Source organism: Nematostella vectensis, chromosome 12 (assembly GCF_932526225.1).
Source record: "Nematostella vectensis chromosome 12, jaNemVect1.1, whole genome shotgun sequence".
Classification (NCBI taxonomy): Eukaryota; Metazoa; Cnidaria; class Anthozoa; order Actiniaria; family Edwardsiidae; genus Nematostella; species Nematostella vectensis.
In genome coordinates, this window is record NC_064045.1 from 11258442 (window position 1) to 11283709 (window position 25268).

A 25268-nucleotide genomic window follows, 5' to 3' on the forward strand; every position below is an offset into this window, starting at 1 on the left:
ATTTTCTCTTTCCGCAAGGGAATGTTTTTGTAGTAGATCATCACCCTTTCTTTTACCACTTCCGTTATCTCAGCTACTGCCTCTATGATCTCATACAGCCCGCCGTATAGGGGCCTGAAGGCGACTTTGTGAACAGTTCCGTCTGGTAGCTCGACATTCACCCGTTCATTGTCAGACAGCGCGATGATACGCTCATTGACCTTAAAACCAAGGTCACTGCAAAAGAAGTACCCATTCATTTCAGGTATGTTAAAAGGGCAGGAAGACGAGGTTCCTAAAATACGTCCTCTCGCACGGGAATAGGAAATGTAAAGATTATGCGTTCAACTATCAGGTTCCAAACGCTATATCAAGTTGAAGTATGTTTTGTTTAAGCCTGAAATACAGCCGCCATTATTCAGTTGGGATAGAACAATCGAACGCTGTGACGTCATTTATCCCCAAAATCAACTACGGGATGAAATGCCTCGCTCTGAGTCGCAAAAAATCACAGCACGCACAGACAGTGCAAATGGCGATTGGCAAATGGTTGTTCCACAGATAAAGGGTATCAAGCGTATCATAATATTATGAAGAGAAGAGAAAAGTGGAGAAGAAGGACAAACGAGAACAAAGACCTACTCGATACGAGTTTGGCGGTCACTCTCATCGCTGGCATTGAGGTGAAGTCTCTCTGATTCCGGTCTGACAAGCATAGCAACCTTAAAGTCGCCTCCTCCCACATTCTTCTCGATGGCAGTAAACACCTATAAAGGAAACATAAAAAGTAGACACTATTTCATTTAAGGGATCGGTGCGGATTAAGTTTTTTTACTGAGAAGGGGTGAGACATGATGGCAGTTGGTAAGGGGAAATATATTTCCTTAATTTAGCTGGTTCTCAGTGACTCAATTCATACCCTGAAGGCAGTTTTATGGATAAATGGTCACCATGTGGTTTGCGGGGATGCATCCCCATGAAGGAAATGCTGTAGTAACCTATGCCTCCTTAGGAGATACAACTACCTACACATAAGGTATAAATCAACACAACGTTGAAAAAGTATGTCGAACGCCTCTGTGAAACAGGGTAGTTGCGCTGACGTTTCGAGCGTTAGCCCTTTGTCGGAGCAAAAGCGTTTGCTTGATTAAGCATCAGTCTCGATTATTTCTGGAATCACACATATGGGTAGGCTCAATGTCTTACCCATTGCTTTTATTTTACCTGGCTGAGGAAGGCGTGTCTTTGCAAGGCGATTGGCCTCTCTGGGTAAAATGTCCCACGGACAAGAAGTCCATGGGCATCTGGTTTAAACTCCAGCTTGATAATGCTGTCTGCGGATACTTCCTTTGTAGGTGTCAGCCCTTCATCACGGCCATAAAATGTAAGGGCACCAGGTTCATACGCACTTCCAGTGATTTTAAGGTCTTGTACCATAAAGTGCTCGACGTGCCAACAACCAAGGTACCGGCCACCAAATTCAATGTCAACCTCAGCATCTTTAAAATAAAACTTTATTTTATTATTTTCGTCCCAGCTTGAATAATTCCCAAAACTTTTGAGGGTGCATATTCTTGAATGAGGGGATGGCATGGGGCATAACCATCATGAGGCTCTGTTCTTTGGATCATGTGGTGAGTTTGATACCCCTCTATGCTAGCCACTAAGACAGTAATTAAATAAGAACTTTACTATTCAAAAAGAAGTAGAGAATGTATTGCTTATTTGAGGTGGTGTTTGCAAGGTTTAAGGCTCTAGGACTGGAAGTATTGGTTTAACATTACTTTTTTTTATCTAAGTTTAACTCCAAAAAAATTCATTTGATGAACAGGTGAATATTTTGAGAGATGTAAAAATGACCAGTAGGCAAATGCTGTAGCAGAGCTGGTCTGTGCACCTCATTTCTGGTTTATGTAATGCCATTTATCCCTTTAAAATTTATCCCATTTATCCCATTTGAAATCGATAAGCAATTATTGCTGGTTGATCCAGACTCAATAAAGGAAGAGGACAAATTAGAAAATAAACAACACAAGCATAGGGGATTATAGCCATCCAAATTATCCCTGCTCTTTAATGTATTCATCACTTATAATTCATGTACCTACCAAATGAATTAGAATTGTTGATGTTAATAGTGAACTCAGATCCGTTGTTCATTTCAACCACAAAAGCATCTGGTGTGCTTTCCACTGTGCGAACTGCGTTCCCGATCCATACCACGTAATCATCTTTGACATAGCGCTGATTGGCAGGACGTTGTGGCCTGTGATTAAAATGAGAGTTTGGGGGTCGGAATAAGGGTTCAGAGTGGAGGGGAGTGAGTCTCTCAAACAGAGCTTTCATTTGATGTTCATCTATGGCAGGAAGAGGCCCCAAAGTACTGAAATCGAATCCAGTATCTTCACTTTCCTTTGGTTTCTGCTTTCTCATGCCATTGTCTTCATCTTCTTTTTGCTCCTGCTTACTCATGTCACTTGATGATTCTGAAAGCAAATTAAATGCACACTTTGTTTAAAATAATACCTAAAAAATAAACATAATAACATGAAAATCAAAGTGCATAGTACAAGTGATATGGATTATGGTTATGATGACAATGATGCTGATGATAGCAAATTAAATGCACACTTTGTTTAAAATAATACCTAAAAAATAAACATAATAACATGAAAATCAAAGTGCATAGCACAAGTGATATGGATTATGGTTATGATGACAATGATGCTGATGATAGCAAATTAAATGCACAATTTGTTTAAAATAATACCTAAAAAATAACCATAATAACATGAAAATCAAAGTGCATAGTACAAGTGATATGGATTATGATTATGATGACAATGATGCTGATGATAGCAAATTAAATGCACAATTTGTTTTAAATAATACCTAAAAAATAACCATAATAACATGAAAATCAAAGTGCATAGTACAAGTTATATGGATCATGATTATGATGACAATGATGCTGATGATAGCAAATTAAATGCACAATTTGTTTAAAATAATACCTAAAAAAATAAACATAATAACATGTAAAACAAAGTGCATAAGTACAAGTGATATGGATTATGATTATGATGACAATGATGCTGATGATACAGTAGTAGTGATGGTACTTGGAGATAAAGAAAATGATGACTGCAGGCTGGTGGCACTTTTATTGATAAATTATACATTAATAAGATTGTTTCATCTGAAAGGAATAAATATAGATACTCAGGTACAGGCATACCCAGGATTGGCTAAGGGTGGTGGGGGGGGGGGGGGGGGGGGAGGTGGGGAGGTGAGGAGGTACATAGTCATAGGTATCATATACCTCATACTGTTATACTTTATTGTTTTATTCCCTCCCTTGGCCTCCAGCTTCTCCATTCTCTGGGCATGTTGTTATAATAAAGACTTAGCAAATATTAATTTAATATTCTGTAAGGCATTTTTAACATTATAACAATATGGAAGAAGAGTTGTACACTATGGCTAGTGTTTTGTTATGACTACTCTCTCACTTACCAGCAGTGGGAAAAGCAAATGGTGGAGGCTGATATGGACGAAGAGATGTACACTATGGCTATTGTATGGCTATATGACTACTCTCTCACTAACCAGCAGTGGGAAAAGCAAACGGTGGAGGCTGATATGGAAGAAGAGATGTACACTATGGCTATTGTATGGCTATATGACTACTCTCTCACTAACCAGCAGTGGTGAAAGCAAACGGTGGAGGCTGATATGGAAGAAGAGTTGTACACTATGGCTATTGTATGGCTATATGACTACTCTCTCACTAACCAGCAGTGGGAAAAGCAAATGGTGGAGGCTGATATGGACGAAGAGATGTACACTATGGCTATTGTATGGCTATATGACTACTCTCTCACTAACCAGCAGTGGTGAAAGCAAACGGTGGAGGCTGATATGGACGAAGAGATGTACACTATGGCTATTGCATGGCTATATGACTACTTTCTCACTAACCAGCAGTGGTGAAAGCAAACGGTGGAGGCTGATATGGAAGAAGAGTTGTACACTTTAAGCTTGAAGGACTAGCATCTGGACCTGCATCAGTCACCACGTCATCGCCTTCCACAGAAATCCCCTGCGGGGGTGGAGCCTGGCATGCATTCTTCCAGCCTGAAAATGTCAATTAAATATGAAGGCTTGGCTGGACATTTATTATATCTTTGATAAACACTGAAATCAAACTCCCATTTGGACATTTTATATGGCTATTAACACAAAAAAAAATTCCGTATCACTACATTGGGTGGGTGCACCACTGACGAAGAACGAAATTACAATAGAACAATGAGATAATCGAGCCAATCTTGTTAAGCCCTACGAGCGGGTTTCTACACTTTTCTCCATATGAGTACAGTTCACATGGGATCAAAAGGAACCTGTTTTATTTGATGACAGCTTAACAGCAAAACGAAAACATACAATTAACCAAAATTTTGATTTTTTGCTCTCCGGTCGCCATATGCTTACGCGTCGCTTCGCGTATGGCCCCATTCGAAACATTTGAAACCAGAAATACTTTTGTCTTCTTCATACTTACCTATATGAGCATTCATCGGATTCTTCTTAGATTCTGCTATGTAGGACTCAGCGAAATAGTCTTTCTTTCCATCGATTTTACTTCTCAAATCTTGGCGGTTGACGCTTTCTAAAACGTCCTGCAACACAGCAAAGTCTGTCGGTGTCAACTTTTCATCTTGGCACAGATAGTGGAAAACATGGAAAGCTTCGGACATGTCGTTTCTGGCAGATCCAGGGATTTCAAGCAGAAACTTTAGTTTCTCTACTTCCTGAGGCGCCAAATCGTTCGATAGCTCCAACAGAAATTTCCTAAATTCGAGTCTGATTTTATCCATGTTCTCAGCCGTTGAACCAACCAGTCGAGAAGGATCTTTCGTTTTCAATTTATATCCAGGGGTATTCCCCGAAAAATGACGTAGTTTTGTCAAAAGAGTTAGACCTGCGTTATGATTGGCTGAAATTGGAAAATAAAACAGGATTCGGATCGGAACTTGTCGTCAAAAAGCCGAGTTCTTATTGACTAAAATAGTCACGTGATTTTATTGATTTTTGGCGCGGAGGAAATCTAAACATGGCTGCTGTTCGACTTTATTCCGATAGCAAATGTTCCACCATCTAGCAGCTCGTATGTTCATGCAGATATGACTGCGTAATGAGTTTGTAAGATCTCCCATTATTTGAAAACATGGAAGATTGGGATATTCCGCTGCAATATCCCGATGAAGATGATTTCGAAGATCGATATGCGGATGAGATGGAAATTATGGACGAAATCGGTGCTGGTGAGTTGTTGAAAATTGTTTAATTCTTAACTCATGTAATACTTACTTAACTTACTCAATTCTTATTTAGTAGCAGAGAACTGTTGCTAATTGTGTATTTTCTAAAGATCTATCATCTTTGAGGGTCAAAATCAAAGGTACTAATATCATGGTAACAATCACAGGGTTTCCTTCTTCAAGAAAGACTTTAAATTTCGGGCATGAAAAAGACAGCACAACTGACGGAGAAACTGGCAAGAAACGTGATCACGATGAAATGTACGGCTCACCACTTGATGAAAGCATTGAAATTCCGAAAGATCAATTAAGTAAGTTTCTGTGGGGTATATAAACATTCTACCAATAACTCTGCTATCCCTTAGGGTTTAGGGGGGTTCAAAGACTCTTCTGATTTTGCCAATGGAACATCCTATCCGATAACAACAGGACTTAAAGATTACATGAGAGCACTTTTTAAAGTTGTCAGAAAAGAGATGTGCATGCTTGCGGCGACTGCAATACAATTCATAAATGTTTGTTTTTAGTCCCATCTCCCATGGGGGGGGGGGGGGGGTCTCTCCCTTAAGAATATACACATGCTCTTCCTATTCCTTAGGGTATAAAATTCGCACCAAGTGCTATCCCTTAGGGTCTTCTGGAAATCTGCTATCACTTAGGATGTCTACCAGGTGACCAGACCCCCAAAAATAAAAATCACACTTCCTGTTAAAGTTTGTAAGACTTTCTGTTTTAGAAGCCTGTCAATAAAACTCAGAAACCTGATAATTTGTTTGTTTTATCTGCTACCCTTAGGGTTAAAAAATCCAAAAACCACACCCATTTTGCTATCTTTTAGGGTTAAAATCATTTCTTGACGGGCATATGTACATTTTTTTAGAGAGAGTCCCCCCATGGCCCATCTCTTACAGTATGTAGGTTTACAAATGTGTTTCAACCACACCTAATGTACCATACTACACTCTGAAGGTTCTCATTTCGTTGATAAAGCTAGCCTGATTAATGGTTTGTGGTTCTAGGTCCTGTTAACAAGCGACCACGTTGTGCAAGCCCAAATACCCAAGATAAGCATGATTTGAATGATAACTCTGTACCGTCTAATCAAACAACCAATGGACACCACCTGAATCAAAGTCCTGAAACTCTAAAGTATGGTACATCACAAAATATCCTATTTGATAGAGGGTATGGACTGTCGCAAGATATCCCATCCCATGGACATATGCCATCAAGGCTGGGGAAGACTCATGTTTACACTAGACCACCAATGAACAAGGAGTGTGTTACTGTGACAAAGACTGATGGTCAGAGGCTGTATCTTTGTCTTGACGCAGATGACGACTGTCAATCACAGTTGCCAAAAAAGGTATGCTTGCTGCGATTTGTGGTTGTCACAAATAAGTTGTTGTTTCTTCTCCTGTTTTAGATAGAATTAGATGGCTTGACTTTCGCCTTTTTGCTACTGTAATTTACCAAAGTTCCTGTACAGTATAGAATAGAAATAACAAATTATGGAAAATAATAAAACTGTTTTTTTTGAAAGCCTGGTAAGAAAGGGGTATTTTTTCCAAATGCTAGCTTAACCAACAGCTTTGAGGTTACCTCTGGTTCACAGATTTTTGCCAAAATCAGCTATGGTTAAAGTAAAAAAAGGACCACTGGGACCATAATAAACCCTCTAGCAAGGACAGGGGGTCAAGTTTATTTGAAACCTCTCGGTTTTTCTCCCACACATGTATAACAAGTATAAGTAATTGCAATCCCTTTTTTCATTTCAGAACACAAAGTTGCATGAAATGAGAAGGAAGTTTTCACAAAATCTGCTACAGGTCCCATTTCATGTTCTGCAACAGCAAGTTAATGAACAGGTAACTAAAATACAAATAGTCTGGTGGCAGAAGCCGGAAAATAGGGGTTTCGCACAAGTCGAGAGCTAGAGAAGGCTTCAGAGCAGATTTAAGTCAGGGCTTCTGGAATTATGCGCTTGTGCGGAAGAGCGTAATTTGTCTTTCTCCGCGCAATCCCGCGTAATTTGGCTAAATTTTGAAAGACAAAACATTTAAGTTCACAGCTGATGTGTTCTTTTAGGGTTCTTACCTCTATTTCTCGTAAAAAAGAGAGATATTCTTCGTAAGAGTGCGATATTTCAAACTGAATTTCGAAAACAAATAAAATAACTATGCATTCTTTGCTAAACCGCGAAGGCCTAGGACTAATAAAAAAATACCTTTTTTAATTGGCTGGTGGATAGGACCCAATGAAAACTCTCCTAAGATATTTTCGCCAAAAAAATAAACTTTTCAAGTTATTTCGTGCTTACCTTCGGTACAAGATGTAGTTTTGGCGTGACAGTTGATATTCTGTGTAATTTAGCGCATAATTCAGTAAAGAATCCCGCAAAATTTTGATTTTTAAAGAAAAATGTATTGCAAAATTCCACATAATTTAGCGCGTAATGATTGATTTTCCGCGAAATCTAGCAAAGAATCCCGCGTAATTTCAAATTTTTTCCCGCGTTATTCCAGTAGTTAAGTAGATATTGGTCCCCTGAACAACGCCTGGTAGTTAGTGGAGTCGGATTGTGGTATATGTTTTGAATTATTTACACTTTTCTATTTCGGGTAAAAAAACCAAAGGGTACCCGAGTATGAATTTTAGAAAATAATTTATTGACCATGCAAAACATAGAATATAGGCATGAAAACATTCTACAAACATACTTTCCATATGTTGCAAGTCGCTCCAACTAATACACCCTAAAACCACAGGGTGCCTGAGTCATATATTTGCAAGGTTCCAGTGTATTCGCGCATAAGCTTGGGGAAAAACCAATAGAGTTTTCATTCTATTGTCGTTTACAGTATAACTCAGAAGCAACCTAAACATGATACTCCAGTGTCAAATATGGCATCTGAGCTAAATCTAGGCTCCTTTATGCTTCTCTTTTATATCTAATGGAACCACAGGGATTCCAAGTCAAGTTTTCTTTAAAAAAGCAAGTCAATGGTAAAACAAATTGAGAGAATGTCCACAGTGAAAGCCAACTGAGATCTGTTTGGAAGACAGCAAATGCAAAGATAAGTCAACCTAGCAGTCCCCTGCTCAATTGCCTACAATGATTGAAGTTTGAGGAAGTTTTTTGTGACAAGTGACCTTGTCACAATTCTTGACGAAGGTGTTTACACATGATGTTGTTAATATCTTGGATGGAATGGCATTTATTCAGATGCAAATACGTTTGTGGAGCTTGCGCAGAAATATCTCACCATCATCATGATGCAGATCACCAACAACAACTGCTCTATTCTTAACATGGTCTTCGATCAGTATTGGGATACAATGATGAGTTTCCATGCCTATATTGAATGTTTTGCATGCTCAATAAATTATTTTGTAAAATTCATACTCGGATACCCTGTGGTTTTTCACACACAAAAAAAACGAAAAACCTAAATAATTCAAAACATATACCACAATTCAACTCCACTAACTAACTGGCATTGTTCAGGGGACCAATATCTACTCAAATCTGCTTTCAAACCTTCTCTCGACTTGTGCGAAACCCCCTGCTGCCACTAAACATATATTTTATTTTTTATTTCACTCTATATTCTCTAGATTTTTTTGTAATAATCTTGTAGTTTTTTAGGTGCAACTTACTAAACGATTAAAAATGTAGTTCCATGTTGTCAAAAGGATGTACGCTAGCTACACTCACCTGCGATAACGTGGTGAGTGGGCGCAGTAGTTGATCAACTTCTTTTTGGTGGATTACTTTTGATTGTGATACAATTATCACTAGAGATAAGCGATACCAATACAGGACATCCCTGCCGCCTATTATAATAAGAAAAGGGCGTATTTTGACAACAAGTTGTAGAATCTAAAGAATGCTTTCCCATGCATGATAGTGTCGTACAAATAGGGGTCGCATTCAGCTAGATTTTTAGTTGTGAATGAGTTGCCACATTGGAAGGGTTTTTCGATTAGGATTTATTGGAGAAGACTAAAGAAAGATTGCTTGAGGGGACTGTATACTGTTAGTCATTCCTGTTTATTTTACACTGGTATTTTTTTAGTGGTTCGAGACTTCTAATAAATATTTCATAGACAATCCTTGGATTCTATACGTTCTTGCCCGGCTGTGTCGACCTGTTGTGTAACACTTAGGCCATTCATATGGTAAAGGTATATCACTCTATACAAAATTTTGTTTTTATTTCAGAGAAGGAGTAAAGCCAGGGCAGAGTCGGACAGAGTTATGGCAGCAGTGAGAAGGTACAGTAAATACAGCGTTACAAAATATGCAGAGATATCAAAAATCATGCACCTAGCCGGGGGGAGGGGGTTATTGGCCAATAGTCAACTTAGTGGTTAAGGCCTGGCTAAACATTCAAACATGTTTGTAAAACATTGAAATCAAACACTCACGCAAGCATGTTTGGAATGGGAATTTCGAGTGGTGATTGGATAAAATCACGAAGAGCGCGCAATGTTTTGTGTGATGAGTGGATGCGTTCAACACAAATGTTTGATGAAAATGTTTTGATCTTGTTCAAACATCTGTACATGTTGTGGAAGCCAATTGAATGCCATGTTTTTTGGGTGGATAAACGTACAAACATTTGTGTCGAACAAGACAAACAGGTTTGACAAACAGGTTTGAATGTTTAGCCAGGCCTTTAGGTGACCATTCACTAGGCAACCATGCTAAGTCATTAGGCAACTGGATGCCTAATAACTTTCCTGCAAATGACAGTTTTCCTTATAATTGTCCCAATAAGAGCACATTTCTCTTAGCATTTGTACACACAAGCAGCAACTATTTTTTTGTTGATTGTAGCATAATGAGTAACTCACTTGAGATGCACCTGAGATGTCACAATATCGTGATTCAAGGTCTTAGACAATTTCTAGCTAATCCCCTGTAATTATACAAGTTTGCCATTCATTTAGTGTCATGCATGGGAGCTGAGATCCGCAAATTTACATTGCGGCAGTGTTTCATAAAGTACCTTCAAAACCAACCATCAGGATGTTTCCCCCTTTTGAATAATCTTGCGTGTGCCCCTGATTGTTTCTTTCTGTTAACTTTAAGAGCTGTCGAGGGTACTCCTGAAACACAGCCTACAGGTGGAGCAGGCGAGGAAGAGAAACAAGACGAGGAAGAATCCACACCCCTACACCATGGTTTATGGGTAGAAAAATATTCCCCAAGACATTTCACAGAACTTTTGAGTGATGACGTAAGTAACATATTCAGTGAAACCCTGTTATGAGGACACCACCAGCTTTCAGCCTCTCGATAAATAGCTCCAAACATTTTCTGTAATTTTTTTATACCAGTATGGATGAGTGCTTAGTGGTTATAAACATGATTATTATACTGGTGATGATAGTGATGGTGATTGTAGTGATGGTGATGATAGTGATGGTGATGATAATGGTGGTAGTTAGATAGTGTGGGAACTGGTGACTTTGTTGTGGTGGTGTGGTAATCAGTAGCATAATTACCAACAATATTATCATCACTGTTGTTATATGCTCTTGATAACATGATATTTTGCTTCGCAATGCAGGCGATCAACAGAACTCTGCTGCAATGGCTTAAATTGTGGGATAAGGTGGTATTCAGGAGAGAGAGGAAACCTGTGAAACATCAGCCAAAGGAACAGAAGTCCAACATGGACAAAAAGCACAACAAGGACTTTAGAAAGTTTGGCAAGGGAGGACTTGACAGTGACGCATGGACTGTAAGTTCATGTAGTATTCCTTTTATTATCGATTTGCAAAAATTAGAATGTTAGTGCCTCACATCCACATGAACTGGCGACTTGCACTAAATGATCACAAGACTTTTTATTGGCAAATTCAAGCCAAAATAAACTCAGACATTTTGCCAGAACGATGAAAAAATTAATGCTTTGAATGGAAATAAGCCCTTTCTGACAAATAAACTTTCTGGCTTATACTTTTGATTTTTTGGCTGCTAAAAGCCTGAGCATGGTCAAAGCTTGCCACCAATAAAGTTATGCAATCTGCTGGTGCAAGACCCAGAGCTTGGGATTATTGCCATTTTTTGTAACCCATGATGTTACAACTTATGGAGTGCAACATTTTAAAAATAAGCTATTATTTAAGATTTTTTTTTTCGTTTTTAGGAAGTTGATGACAATGGCTACCCAGTACACAAGGTATATCCATTAAATTAGTTCAGTTAACCAGCACTATAAGCATGCTAAATTTTCTTTATAGTTTATATGCCTCTAGGCCACCTAATTGTTTGTCTTCTTACCAAATGTGTGTCCAGGAAAAAATGTATGTAGGGTCTAATGGCAATTCACTAACCAATCTAAAGCCACTCAAAGCAAATGTGGAAATCAGGGCTGGAAATTAAGGGAAAAAACGACGTCGAAATTTTTCAACTAGCTCTCAAATTGAAGTCGCATTTTCAAAAATTTTAGTCTCAAAATATGATGAAAGGTATTGCGCAATATGAAAAAGTATTGCAAAATATTGCACAATATGAAAGAAGAGTGCTTGCAGATTGTTGTTTGCTTGTTTGTTTTTGTATTTACTCCTTTAAATTGAAATACATACGTATTTCAACAAACACATTGCTCCAAATGTTATCATATACACTAATATTAACTAAACATAGTTAATTCACTGTATCATCAACAGCTTGAGATAGATCAGTCGGCAGGCCATCACGAAGCAATTGGGGAATGATTAGGTTACACAAACTCAAGTTCTTTCCAATGTCAAACTTTTAGAAGCACATTGTTATGCTAGTATACTCCTTTATCTGATACACAACATCAAGTGTGTTTGTTTCTTACAATAAACATTAACATTGCATGGCGGAATCAATTGTCAAATAAGAACCGCCAGTAGACAGTTAGGGCAATACCGCCTATACTATATACGTGTTGGTTTCTCACACTTTATTTGCAAGAAAGGCTAGAAAATGGTAAATCTGTCTTTAGGATTTATGTTGTTTAGTTTGGCATAAAATACAAGTCACAAAATTTTGACCAGTTGAAAAAGTTTAATTGCAAGATAAAAATATTTAGTCACAAAAGTGAGTCATACAGGTGCAATTTCCAGCCCTAAAAATGGTATTTTGTGCTCTTAAGCCTCGATCAAACAGAGATTGGGCTTGATTAGAGTCAATGAGAGCTCCAACTCCGGACTAAAATTTCTGGTTCAGTGTGGGATATCTCGATCAAGTTTGCAGAACAATGATAAACAGTTAACTGTGAAGATAGTATTGCAAGCTTGTTATCATAGTGATTGGTGTTTTCCAGATAGACAAACACATTTTGTTTTCTGTAGGTTGCCTTGCTCTGTGGTCCCCCTGGTCTTGGTAAAACTACCCTGGCTCATGTCATTGCACAACATGCTGGTTACAATGTGGTGGAAATGAATGCCAGGTACTGAGTAGGACATACAATAATAAAGAAATTGGCACCACTCATGAATTCTGTTCTTTGTTAACATTGTCTATTATTAATTAATTTAAGTGATGATCATGCTGTGGAGGTCTTGCCACCCAGATAAAGTCTGTTCTTTGTTAATGTTGTCTATAATTTATTGAAGCGATGATCGTGCTGTGGAGGTCTTGCCACCCAGATAAAGTCTGTTCTTTGTTAATGTTGTCTATAATTTATTGAAGCGATGATCGGGCTGTGGAAGTGTTCAGACAGAAGATTGAGGTTGCTACCCAGATGAAATCTGTTCTTGGTGCCAATGAGAGGCCTAACTGCCTTGTTATTGATGAAATTGATGGAGCGCCCACAGTAAGTACTGTAGAATCTGATCTTTATGGAAACATGGATGTACTGACAGGCATACAGACAGACAAATGGACAGACAAATACAAGCCTATTTTTTTATTTTATACAAACCCTTTTTATTTCTTCTTCAGCCTGCAAACAATGTATCCTTTCTGACATACAGACATACAACAGACAGACAGACAGACAATATGGATTGACATGGATGGACAGACAGACATATGGACGGACAGACAGACATATGGACAGACAAGCAGGCAGACAGATGAATACAAGCCTATGTTGAATCTTATACAAACCCTGTTTTATTTCTTCTACAGCCTGCAATCAATGTACTCCTATCTGTCCTCAAGCAGAAGCAATCAGGTCTGTGTCTGTTAGAAAGAGGGAAAATTTCTCTTGATTTAATTTTGCTCACTTTCCACCTCAATGGTTTGTATACCTTATTACACTTTAATTTTGTGCTTTTAATTTTGTGATTTTGAAAACTTCACAAAAATAATGTTAGACATGAGTTCATAAAAAGTTTTGGGTAAAATATAAACCGTCTAATTAGCTCTATGGATCCATCCTGTCTATTTGGTTCTAAAATTCATCATTACCATCAGAAAGAAAGTTGCCTCACTTTTATAAAAACGAATACATAAATTGGGAAAAATGAAAATCCCAAAATGTCATCATCTCGAAAATAGCCAAATTTTTACGTCACAAAAGTGTAATACGGTTACACAAAAGTGTAATAAGGTGAACAAAACTGTTCGGAAGTATAGTGGTATCTAGATAACTAAAAATCTGATAACTTGAATACCATTCTGACTTTTTACCATTTATACTATTTTTGTAGCCATTTATATTCAACTCACTCATACATGCTAGTTTTTATTTTGCTAGATGGTGGTGAGGTGAAAAAAGGAAAGAAGAAAAAGAAGATCCTTCAGCTCCTGAGGCCTGTTATCTGTATCTGCAATGACCAGTATGTTATAATTACTTAAGACCTTTCTAAAAAAGTAATACACTTGATTAAGGGCATTTTCCTGATTAATTATGCCTATGCAGAGTCTTTCTAGCATGTGAAGAGGGAGGGTCCAAAGGGTTCCGGCCCCCACCCTACTCATGTGGTGAGTTTGACACTCGTGGTGAGTTTGACACTTGTGGTGAGTTTGACACTTGTGGTGAGTTTGACACTTGTGGTGAGTTTGACACTCGTGACGAGTTTGACACTTGTGGTGAGTTTGACACTCGTGACGAGTTTGACACTTGTGGTGAGTTTGACACTTGTGGTGAGTTTGACACCCGTGGTGAGTTTGACACCCGTGGTGAGTTTGACACCCGTGGTGAGTTTGACACCCGTGGTGAGTTTGACACCCGTGGTGAGTTTGACACCCGTGGTGAGTTTGACACCCGTGGTGAGTTTGACACCCGTGGTGAGTTTGACACCCGTGGTGAGTTTGACACCCGTGGTGAGTTTGACACCCGTGGTGAGTTTGACACCCGTGGTGAGTTTGACACCCGTGGTGAGTTTGACACCCGTGGTGAGTTTGACACCCGTGGTGAGTTTGACACCCGTGGTGAGTTTGACACCCGTGGTGAGTTTGACACCCGTGGTGAGTTTGACACCCGTGGTGAGTTTGACACTTGTGATGAGTTTGATTGGTAAAGATGGTTCATTTTGATCTGTTCTTTGTAAACATTGTCTATTATTTATTAATTTAAGTAACGATTAATTTAAGTAACGATTTAAGTGACGATTGTGCTATGGAGGTCTTGCCTCTGTTTGTCTGCCTGTCTGTCCATCCGTCCATCCACCCGTCTGTCTGTCTGTCTCTCTGTCTTTTTGTCTTTCTTTCTGTCTGTCTGTCTGTCTGTCTGTCTGTTGCTTGTCTGTCTGTTGTACTTTTTGTCTGGATGTCAGAAAGGAATGTGCCCATTTGGATAAAAATCTTGCTACCGTGGATTGATCTAGTGACCTATTATCAGAGCTAAGGGTGACATATTGAGCTTCATTGATCAGTGGCAAGTGAATTACTACTCTGGACCCCACCCTACGTTTTACGCTAGACACACCCCTGTCTTCACTAAGGGCCAGGTGCCAAATCTCTCTGGAAGGGAAAGAATTAAAACCCAGCTGAATTATGGCTTTTTAAAAACTTGATTTCTTATTGTTTTTATTATCCTAATCAGCCATTAGTCAAATTCCTGCTATACATTTGTAGACCACCGAATATTTTGACAATTTGCTTATTGTCCCATCAGCTATATATCACTTACAGTATGTATTGTATTATCACAGGTTCGTGCCGTCTCTTCGACAACTTCGTCAGCAAGCTCTGGTTGCCGTCTTCCCTCAAACCATTCCTGGGCGACTCTCAAGCAGACTTCTTGAGGTGAAAATCAAATTTTTCTTCTGGTGTTTCCATGACACACGAACAACAACAGATTAATGTAACCTAATATAAACAGACCTTTCATTTTCACCCTGTGTTTTCCTTATTGCATGAAATTTATATGGACACTGAGCGGGATCCTATCCTCCTACCCCAACAGATATACTGACACCTTTGTTTCGACTTTGCTGCAAAGTGTCCAGTAGCTTGTCAAGAAATTATTCTAGACTTGCTCCAAGGGAGACCTTTACTGAATGAGTAGCGTGAGTTCAAAAAGGAAGTGAACAAACCTTAAGGAGGTCAAAATTATACCTAAACCCAGTGCAACCAGCCAATATTAATCAAATGGGCCTTAGATCATAACTGCAGCAAGTGCCACAGTTTTCCTCATGTTGGCTACTGCCCTGAGATCATCATTGCCTGGACAAGTGTCTTGGTTTGCCTTATATGTATTGGTTACGCCCCTGTGATGATGCCTCAGGCAAGTGTCTTGGCTTGCCTCATACTGGCTACTGCCCTAGTGTTGTTCGTTCGCATGTTTATGTCAATGCTAATAAGTTACCTTCGTAGTTATCACAACATGACGTGTTAATTAAGCGAATGTTTTCTCAGATTGCCAGGCGTGAGGGTGTCTCAACAGACATGACAACACTACTTGCTCTGTGCGACAAGGCCGAGAACGACATTCGATCTTGCCTCAATACACTTCAGGTAGGACAAAACGCACTCAGTTGAACTTCACAGAAGCTTGTAAAAACAATACCAATGTCTTTTTTGTTAGAATCTCTGTTAGTCTCCCGTTTGTTATCCTAACAGAATGCCAAGTGCTAGAAAGCATAAATCAATTGGAAGTGCTATTTCGTTTTTACTATCATGTAGGAGGCATGCTTACACGATTAGGATCCACAAATATTATTGACGAAAAAGTAAAATGGTGTAAACAGGAAAAGTGGGTGGTTAGTGTATGCGTCGTGAAAACAGGACAGCGGTTACTGCCAAAGAAAGAGACTACTAGGCTGAGCGTTCAGATAAAATGTTATTGTCATTATAAGTTACTGTCATATATAAGTATTCAGGCTAATATATCTATATATCTATTCAGGCTAACGATGATCGTTAAGTTCGTCAAAATGTCACAATTTTATTGCTACTTTCCTTTTGATAACAGAAGGATTCACACCTATATCCTGTTTCTCAACAAGAAGCCCTTGTCAGCCCCAATTTTGTTATTGTTTTCACTCAATATTGGACGGCAAATTATGAGAAGAAATCTCAATAGTACACAACCACTTATGCTTCATTTATCCAATTGAATAGAAAAAGTAGTCCAGTCAATCTACGAAAATTTATAGCCGAACCTAAAAGTAATGGCAACACAAACAATTTTATTGTTAAATGATAAGAAAACACATTCTAAACAACATCCCAAAAAGTCTTCTTGGAGGAAATTTCGAAATCTCGAAATTGGACAATAAACAATTTTTTTGTCGGCCATCTTGGATTCCTTTGTTCTACATGAGCGCACTGGCAGAGCGATCTCGTCGAGAGTGCGTTTGCGGAGGGTTAGTGCGCCATGAATAACAATGTATTTTTGGGAAGTTATAAAGGTCTACTCTATCATTTAAGACCGAAATCATTTGTGCTGCAATTACTTTTAGGTTAAACATTAGATTGACTGGACTAATATTGCAATAGCTCCCCCAAATCGACCGATGGAAATGGATTCATTTTCACACTTGTAATTTGCTAGGCTGACAAAATAGCGGCTCTCAGAGGCTCCTTAACTAACACCTCTATTTGATTGTAGTTTGTACACAGACGCCACGGAAAGCTAGCCCTAGAGCACGTCCAATCAACAACTGTCGGCCAAAAGGATCTACACAAAAACTTGTTTACTATTTGGCACGAGATTTTCCAGCTCCCCAAGCCAAAGAGGAAGCGATTTGGGCTCTCGAATACTGTGGGTGGTACCCAAAGGCGCGCAGAGGATATCGGGTTCTTCACCAGTGATGAGAATCTTGGGGTTGATCCCACGCAGAATGTATCATCCTTGACGACAAGGTTTCATAATATTCTACGCCTGGCATCATCTAGTGGTCAATATGAGAAGCTTATGCAAGGTATATTATTGGGTGCTTGCATGCATGGGATATAAAGAAGACTTTGTGTGTTCTGTCGTTTAGGTCTGTTTTGTGCATGTTAGCAGATGCCTTAAACGACAACTCTTGACAAGTATTGCGCGTGTGGTGAAAAACTTGAACATTAAGACCCAATTTAGGGGGGTTTCAGGTCTTCTAGTTCTTTGGATTCCTGTGGCGTCAATAGCTAGTGGGGGGCGCAAAGAACTGTTCCCTATTGATCATCATTACCATAGCATATCGATCAGCATCGATTGCCCTGCCGAATAGCACAGCATTTTTTTTTTTTCGCGTAAAAAGAAAAAAACCCGCTGAATCTGCTGTTTATTTTTTTTTTCTGAAAAATGTGATTTTTTTACATATTAATAGCTCTTTGCAGGCATACTCACCTGTCACAAATGACAACAAGCCAGTCATTGAAGACAGCTCAAGGTTTCGCATACAAGGAGTTCCTTTGACCAAAAGCTAAATTCCAAATTTTAAAGAAATTTAGAAGATAAGAAATTTAGATATAAGCGAGCAAAGTTGACTTAATTTCTGATCAGAGCACGACTTCTCCCTAAAAACGAGGAGAATTCATACTTTGATTCATACTTTCTACATTTGAAAATTGCACTTCAAGCTTCATATCTCGAAGACGAATCCATTTGAAAAAAAACACTTTTTGATATGTTGGTTTACATAACATAAGGAACCTCTATGCAAAAATTCAAGCTTACCGAAGTTAACCAGACCTTATTTTGGGAAATCTTGCAATTTTTTTGCTCTGTCGTCATTGAAGCAGATTACAATCATGGGTGTGGGTAAGTGCGTAAGCACTGAAGATGGTACCACAGGCCAGCATCACCAATAACCCCCCTTCTCTCCCTTCTATACAGGTTAGAAGAGTGTGTTTGGGGAGATGGGGCCTCAGGCTTAACTAACATATGTAGAGAATCTGGTTTTTTGGACCTGGGCATCCCAAGCTGACTTGATCCTTAACCCCAACATTCAATCGGTTCTAAACATTTCCGTTTCAGGTCTATTTGAAAATTACTTGAATATCAAGTTTAAAGATACAGGTCTCAGCGCTGTAAGTATACATAATCGTTGTAGTGTTTTGATGATGTAATGAGTATTGGGATGAAAAGGTTGAGGTGCAGAAAAAAAATACTTCTACCCCCAAGATTGGCCTCTCGAGTCACCTGCAACTCACCGAGTTTAAATAAATGGTCTTCACTAACGAAGGACAAACATCAAATATCTTAAATAATAGTACAGTAATACCCGTGAATACAACAGTACCCTTAGAGCCAGGATTCCATGGTCTGGTCTTCTTTAAAAAGGAAACGTATTTCCATTTGGGGCACTGTTTAAACACAATACACTAATCGAAGAGAAATTGGAAGCTAGCTGAGGAAAACCGCATGAGTCTTTATTGTTCTCTTGGCCATCCGCTTGGTATTTTGTAGTTATCATCGAGTTTCTACCTTTACCGTGAAAAACAAAGATGCACATGATGCCCCTTTAAGAATTGAAATTAGTGTCTTTTGGGCACCTTTGTAGATGATTTTAAAATCTGATAAAACATTTTTCAGGTTGTCAGTGGAACAGAGTGGCTCGAGTTCTCCGACGTCGTAGAGCGAAAGATCCTTCAGTCTCAGAGCTTCATGCTGAGAGGGTACAGCTCTTTTTTATCCGTTGCCTTTCATCTACTGTACGCCACGCCTACTTCGTCAAAACTCAGCTATCCCAGCAGTCAGTACGAGGTGGGTCTAGTTTGTTGAGCCTGGATAGTGTTTGTACTTTTCATTCGCTCTGAGAAGCCGGTAACAGCGTGGCCATGGTGATACGGTGGGGCCAAGATAGGGTCAGTACGCAGGTCTTGCAAGCTGCGATTTGATTGGGCAAATTAACAATATCCGCACCTCGACACTAAGAACGAGAAGAATAGAGACAAAAGAACTCCTTTGTAGAACAAAGATAATAGGAGAAAAAGCAGCAGCGTACTTACTGCCAAGATACGGTCTACAATCCCTAGCAAAATTATATGGGACAGCTTATGTACAAGCTCTCTTCTGATCCACCCCAAATGTGCGAACTGCCCCACTATTTATGAAAGAGACTGTAGGTCCAATTATTGGTTCAGGTTCCTGATCACTCATTCCTTCGGTGATAGCATATGAAATTTCTTTTGATCACTCGTTCTTTCGGAGAAACATGTGAAATCTCTTTTGATCATTGTTCTTTTGTTGAAAATACGTGAAATTTCTTCTGATCACTCGTTCGTTCTGGATAGCACGTAAAATCTTTTCAGGATATACTGCTGGCTGCTTTAAGGGGGTACATAATTCGTTAACCCTTTTCTATTTCAGTGTCATTTGCGCGAAGTCAAGACAATGAACTTGCTTGAGTCGCTCAAATCCGAGGCTTGTCCTCGCATAAGACAAGTTCTGAACCAGCGCATCGCGTTACTGGATCTGTTTCCGCTTTTACTGGAAATAATTACACCTACACTTAGACCGGTAGGCTGCTATATTCATCTCTAATGTGTAGTTCAAGAAAATATCCATTACCCCCCCCCTCCTCCCCCCATTGAGGGGATTGGGAATTCCGGGGGGGGGGGGGGGCTGGGATGTTTAAACGGCCAGGAATTTCCAGAAGAAATAGGGTTAAATGCAATTTTCCCTTGACAGTTTTTTCCAGGGTGTTGGAAATTTCAGAGGGGTGGGGGGTCATACCTCCAACCCCCTAAATGGGGGGGGGGGGGGGGGGGAATGGATTTTTTTTGTAGAACTACACGATATCAATGTTATCAGCATCAACACCATAGTCAGCATCATCAACAAGGACGACGGCGACGGCGACGGCTAGGACAACGAGATCGAAAAAGATGTGTACGCGCGTGGCGATCAATTATAGTTTAATTACAATGGAATAAGCAAAAGATATAATCAGAGACAAAAAAATAATAAACAAAGGACATTATTTCTACAGTAGCGAACCTGGTTAGAGGAGTTTACACTGCAAACGTCCGCGTCCTCAATTGACCGTGAAAAACGTGCTGCTATTGAATTCTGAATCAAATTCCATTGTTTTCTGCCGTCGGCGTCCGCGTTGCCGTCGTCGTTGCTTAAGGTCAACAATATCATAACGTCAGCAACATTGGCGTGAGAATCATTTCCTCCATCATCAACTAAATCACCAGTTTCATCATCATTTCCTTATCTTATAATAATCGTTACCATTGCCATCATCATAATATTTTCCATATCATATAATCTTTGTTATTATCTTCATCACTTATATCTTATAATCATTGTTAACATCATCATTCCCAATTCTATGTTATGTGTTATAATTAGCGTTTACCGTCGCCATCAATATATTTTTGCTATGTAATATATTTATGTTATATTTTTGTTTGTTTCTGCGGTGTTATGTTAGGTGAACATGCAGCTCTTTTCCGCACGTGAGAAAAAGCAAGTCACTGATTTAATTGACACAATGATCGCCTACAACTTGACCTACCACCAGGAGAGAAACAGCGACGGCCAGTATAACTATACACTAGATCCGTGAGTACCATATGGCTTCATCTGCAATGCTAGAATTGGCGACGGGTATGGCTTTATGCTAGATCCATGGGCACCCTATGGTGTAATGATGCTGTCTTCACGTTAGCAGCGTCTACACTAGTCTCACGAGCCTCCCACAGTACATGCCCTGTCTTTTTTGCTCCTCCCACGAGACAGGTGATAACTAGTTTCATTTAAATGACTAGTCATCTATTCACGTGAAAACGCTTAGATTTTGGATACCATGTTTAAACTTTTCAATTTTATCTTTATCTTTTATCTGCTTAAAATCTTCCTCCTTCTGTCAAATTGCTATTTACCAAACATTTGTTATAACACTTGTTTTCCACTTTTTGTCTGTTAATATACAGGAATATAGAAGAGGCTGTCAAGTTTCCTGGTCTGGCTCAACACAAGCAGCTTACGTATGCCACCAAGCAACTCGTAGCTAGAGAGGTGAGTATATCAGCGCTAGAGAGGTGAATATACCAGCGCTAGAGAGGTGAGTATATCAGCGCTAGAGAGGTGAGTATACCAGCGCTAGAGAGGTGAGTATACCAGCGCTAGAGAGGTGAGTATACCAGCGCTAGAGAGGTGAGTATACCAGCGCTAGAGAGGCGAGTATACCAGCGCTAGAGAGGTGAGTATATCAGCGTGAAATATGCTTATTTATATGCAATAGAACAGTATGGTTGTCTTATACTTTATAAAAGTAGCCAGTCCATGATAAAGCTCACTTATTGTACCTATATCACAGTTGTACGCTTCTGGTAATGGCCTCACTCATAGTACCTATATCACAGTTGTACGCTTCTAGTAATGGCCTCACTCATAGTACCTATATCACAGCTGGACGCTTCTAGTAATGGCCTCACTCATAGTACCTATATCACAGTTGTACGCTTCTAGTGATGGGCTCACTCATAGTACCTATATCACAGTTGTACGCTCCTAGTGATGGGCTCACTCATAGTACCTATATCACAGTTGGACGCTCCTAGTGATGGGCTCACTCATAGTACCTATATCACAGTTGGACGCTCCTAGTGATGGGCTCACTCATAGTACCTATATCACAGTTGGACGCTCCTAGTGATGGGCTCACTCATAGTACCTATATCACAGTTGTACGCTCCTAGTGATGGGCTCACTCATAGTACCTATATCACAGTTGTACGCTCCTAGTAATGGCCTCACTCATAGTACCTATATCACAGTTGTACGCTTCTAGTAATGGCCTCACTCATAGTACCTATATCACAGCTGGACGCTTCTAGTAATGGCCTCACTCATAGTACCTATATCACAGTTGTACGCTTCTAGTGATGGGCTCACTCATAGTACCTATATCACAGTTGTACGCTCCTAGTGATGGGCTCACTCATAGTACCTATATCACAGTTGGACGCTCCTAGTGATGGGCTCACTCATAGTACCTATATCACAGTTGTACGCTCCTAGTGATGGGCTCACTCATAGTACCTATATCACAGTTGGACGCTCCTAGTGATGGGCTCACTCATAGTACCTATATCACAGTTGTACGCTCCTAGTGATGGGCTCACTCATAGTACCTATATCACAGTTGTACGCTCCTAGTAATGGCCTCACTCATAGTACCTATATCACAGTTGGACGCTCCTAGTGATTGGCTCACTCATAGTACCTATATCACAGTTGGACGCTTCTAGTAATGGCCTCACTCATAGTACCTATATCACAGTTGTACGCTCCTAGTAATGGCCTCACTCATAGTACCTATATCACAGTTGGACGCTCCTAGTGATTGGCTCACTCATGGTACCTATATCACAGTTGGACGCTTCTAGTAATGGCCTCACTCATAGTACCTATATCACAGTTGTACGCTCCTAGTAATGGCCTCACTCATAGTACCTATATCACAGTTGGACGCTCCTAGTGATAGGCTCACTCATAGTACCTATATCACAGTTGGACGCTCCTAGTGATAGGCTCACTTATAGCACCTATATCACAGTTGTACGCTTCTAGTAATGGCCTCACTCATAGTACCTATATCACAGTTGGACGCTTCTAGTAATGGGCTCACTCATAGTACCTATATCACAGTTGGACGCTTCTAGTAATGGCCTCACTCATAGTACCTATATCACAGCTGGACGCTTCTAGTAATGGGCTCACTCATAGTACCTATTTCACAGTTGGACGCTCCTAGTGATTGGCTCACTCATAGTACCTATATCACAGTTGTACACTCCTAGTGATAGCCTCACTCATAGTACCTATATCACAGTTGGACGCTTCTAGTAATGGCCTCACTCATAGTACCTATATCACAGTTGGACGCTTCTAGTAATGGCCTCACTCATAGTACCTATATCACAGTTGTACGCTTCTAGTAATGGCCTCACTCATAGTACCTATATCACAGTTGGACGCTCCTAGTGATGGGCTCACTCATAGTACCTATGTCACAGTTGGACGCTGTACGCAAGTGATGGGCCTACTCATAGTTCCTATATTTCAGTTGTATGCTCCAAGGAATGGGCTCTCCACTAATTGCTGAATGACCGTTATGATCAAAAGGCTCTTTCTATACTAAACGTTTGAGTGATCATTTGTCCAAAGAAGTACCCATGTCTGACTGTCTGACTCTTTTTGCAGATTGATCTCGAAAAAATGAGACGGGCAGAAAGTGTGATGTACGCGCACGCTCAGTAAGTGACCACCGCTGACTTATTTGTATAGCGTTCTTTAGAAGTAGAAGAATTCCTGTCTTTTACCCTGTTGCGTATATAAGCGGCGAGCGCACAAGGCATGATGGGAAGAATTCCCGTGGGCCTTTACGGGTTGTCGATCCTTTCCATTATATACATAGCGCTGAGCTATGTTTTAATGACTAGAGACGCCTAGGGACGAGGCTGGAAACATTGAGCTGTTGATGCTGTTTTTTTTTAGGGATACGCCTAGCAAGCTGAGCAGTGAGAGTAAGGCGGTTAAGAAGGAGAAACCTAACGTTGTAACAAAGTTAGATACCACCAAAGTCATGGTGAAGGAAGAGAAGGTATTGATGTGGGGGTGAGGGGCACTGGGAGCATATGCCCCACCCCACCCCCCTTCCCAATAATTTGAAAGCCTTATAATTTAAGCCTTCCAACCAACCAGTGTTTTCCTATGTAAATCTCAAAAAGACAATGCCCCCCTTCAAATAATGGGGGGTACATCTTTCCTGAAATCACATTTGTATTCACAGGTGGCTCTTGATTTCTTTGGGAGACCCATCAAGAGAAAAGAACCAAAAAATGCCGGCAAAGGTAACTCATTTCTGTGCATAGAGAAAACTTTCCGTCATTTGTCTGTCTCTGCTAGATGCAATTAATGGTAATTTGTCCTGTTTAAACAGGTTCTGACGGTAAGAAAGAGGAAAGCAAATGCGCGGCTCAGGAGATCTGGTTCCGCTTTAATGAGGGTTATAGTAACGCGGTCAGGAAGAACATCAAGATACAAGAGTTACTGTAACGGTGCACCTTGTTCCGCAGCCTTATCAAGCATCGCCAATAGTCTATTTTGTCAGTGTTGCCATATTATTTGAAGGTAAACCTGCCTAGTTCACAAGGCAACTTGAGCCGTCAATTGCTGTGGACAGGCCAGCGGTAACAAAGGTAGTAGTCAGACATGGGTAGAGGAAAACAGAAGATAAGGAGCAATCGTGATAATCGAAATGATCGTGATAATCAGAAATGCTAAAAAAACATTACAGGGTATTGTAACCACAGGAAGACGGCGTTGATCGTCTTTCGCAAATAAAAACAATGAAAATAACTCAATCGGCTTTTCATTATTTTTGTTTTCCTCTGAATTATTTACGAATAGAACCACAAAATATGCGTCCAAAAACACAGCTTTATCGTTGGTTTTCTGAATAGAATCGTTGAAAATGCAAATGGCATTGTAGATAGCGCGATGGAGATGGATTTTTGGGTTCCTTGACGCAAGGATGACAAAGATGGTGGGCTGGCAGAGCGTCTTGAATACGGATGCGTCATCATGCCACGTCATCATGCAAGGCCATCCAGCATAGCACAGCATGTGTTTTGGGTAGTAG

General features: G+C 39.9%; 2 protein-coding genes across 3 annotated transcripts in view; one reads left to right on the forward strand and one right to left on the reverse strand.

Moving 5' to 3' along the window:
* Positions 1 to 4902, reverse strand: part of LOC5520579 — a 9907-nt gene extending 5005 nt beyond the window's left edge. Inside the window, exons 1-6 of the mRNA XM_048720318.1 lie at positions 4544 to 4902; positions 3961 to 4116; positions 2088 to 2465; positions 1204 to 1478; positions 622 to 746; positions 1 to 216 (exon numbers count right to left, since the gene is read on the reverse strand). The exon at positions 1 to 216 is cut by the window's left edge and continues 79 nt beyond it. Coding sequence (XP_048576275.1) covers positions 1 to 216; positions 622 to 746; positions 1204 to 1478; positions 2088 to 2465; positions 3961 to 4116; positions 4544 to 4859 — 1466 coding nt within the window. The 5' untranslated portion in view covers positions 4860 to 4902. The remainder of the gene's footprint in view (positions 217 to 621; positions 747 to 1203; positions 1479 to 2087; positions 2466 to 3960; positions 4117 to 4543) is intronic.
* A 153-nt stretch (positions 4903 to 5055) lies between these two features.
* On the forward strand, positions 5056 to 24985 carry LOC5520577 (chromosome transmission fidelity protein 18 homolog). Of its 2 annotated transcripts, XM_032365576.2 has the most exons (24): positions 5056 to 5306; positions 5471 to 5614; positions 6323 to 6669; positions 7082 to 7171; positions 9529 to 9581; positions 10402 to 10549; positions 10883 to 11056; positions 11465 to 11497; positions 12642 to 12739; positions 12982 to 13105; positions 13423 to 13468; positions 13994 to 14075; positions 15393 to 15486; positions 16099 to 16197; positions 17294 to 17606; positions 18644 to 18696; positions 19202 to 19372; positions 19979 to 20128; positions 21051 to 21181; positions 21553 to 21637; positions 23828 to 23880; positions 24122 to 24227; positions 24417 to 24477; positions 24567 to 24985. In XM_032365576.2, the coding sequence occupies exons 1-24, from the start codon at positions 5210 to 5212 to the stop codon at positions 24680 to 24682; spliced, it is 2868 nt and encodes a 955-aa protein (XP_032221467.1). In that variant the 5' UTR covers positions 5056 to 5209; the 3' UTR covers positions 24683 to 24985. The 2 variants fall into 2 exon arrangements, with proteins under 2 accessions (XP_032221467.1, XP_048576274.1); XM_048720317.1 differs by lacking the exons at positions 5056 to 5306; positions 5471 to 5614 and having other exon boundaries at positions 6541 to 6668; positions 7080 to 7171.
* Positions 24986 to 25268: the final 283 nt, after the last annotated feature.

Bases quoted from the DNA above. Each gene is read 5' to 3' on its own strand.
- LOC5520577 (XM_032365576.2), top strand. From the start codon at position 5,210: ATGGAAGATTGGGATATTCCGCTGCAATATCCCGATGAAGATGATTTC. The intron at 10,550-10,882 runs GTAAGTAACATA...TTCGCAATGCAG, and splicing joins CAGAACTTTTGAGTGATGAC to GCGATCAACAGAACTCTGCT. The intron at 12,740-12,981 runs GTACTGAGTAGG...AATTTATTGAAG, and splicing joins GTGGTGGAAATGAATGCCAG to CGATGATCGGGCTGTGGAAG.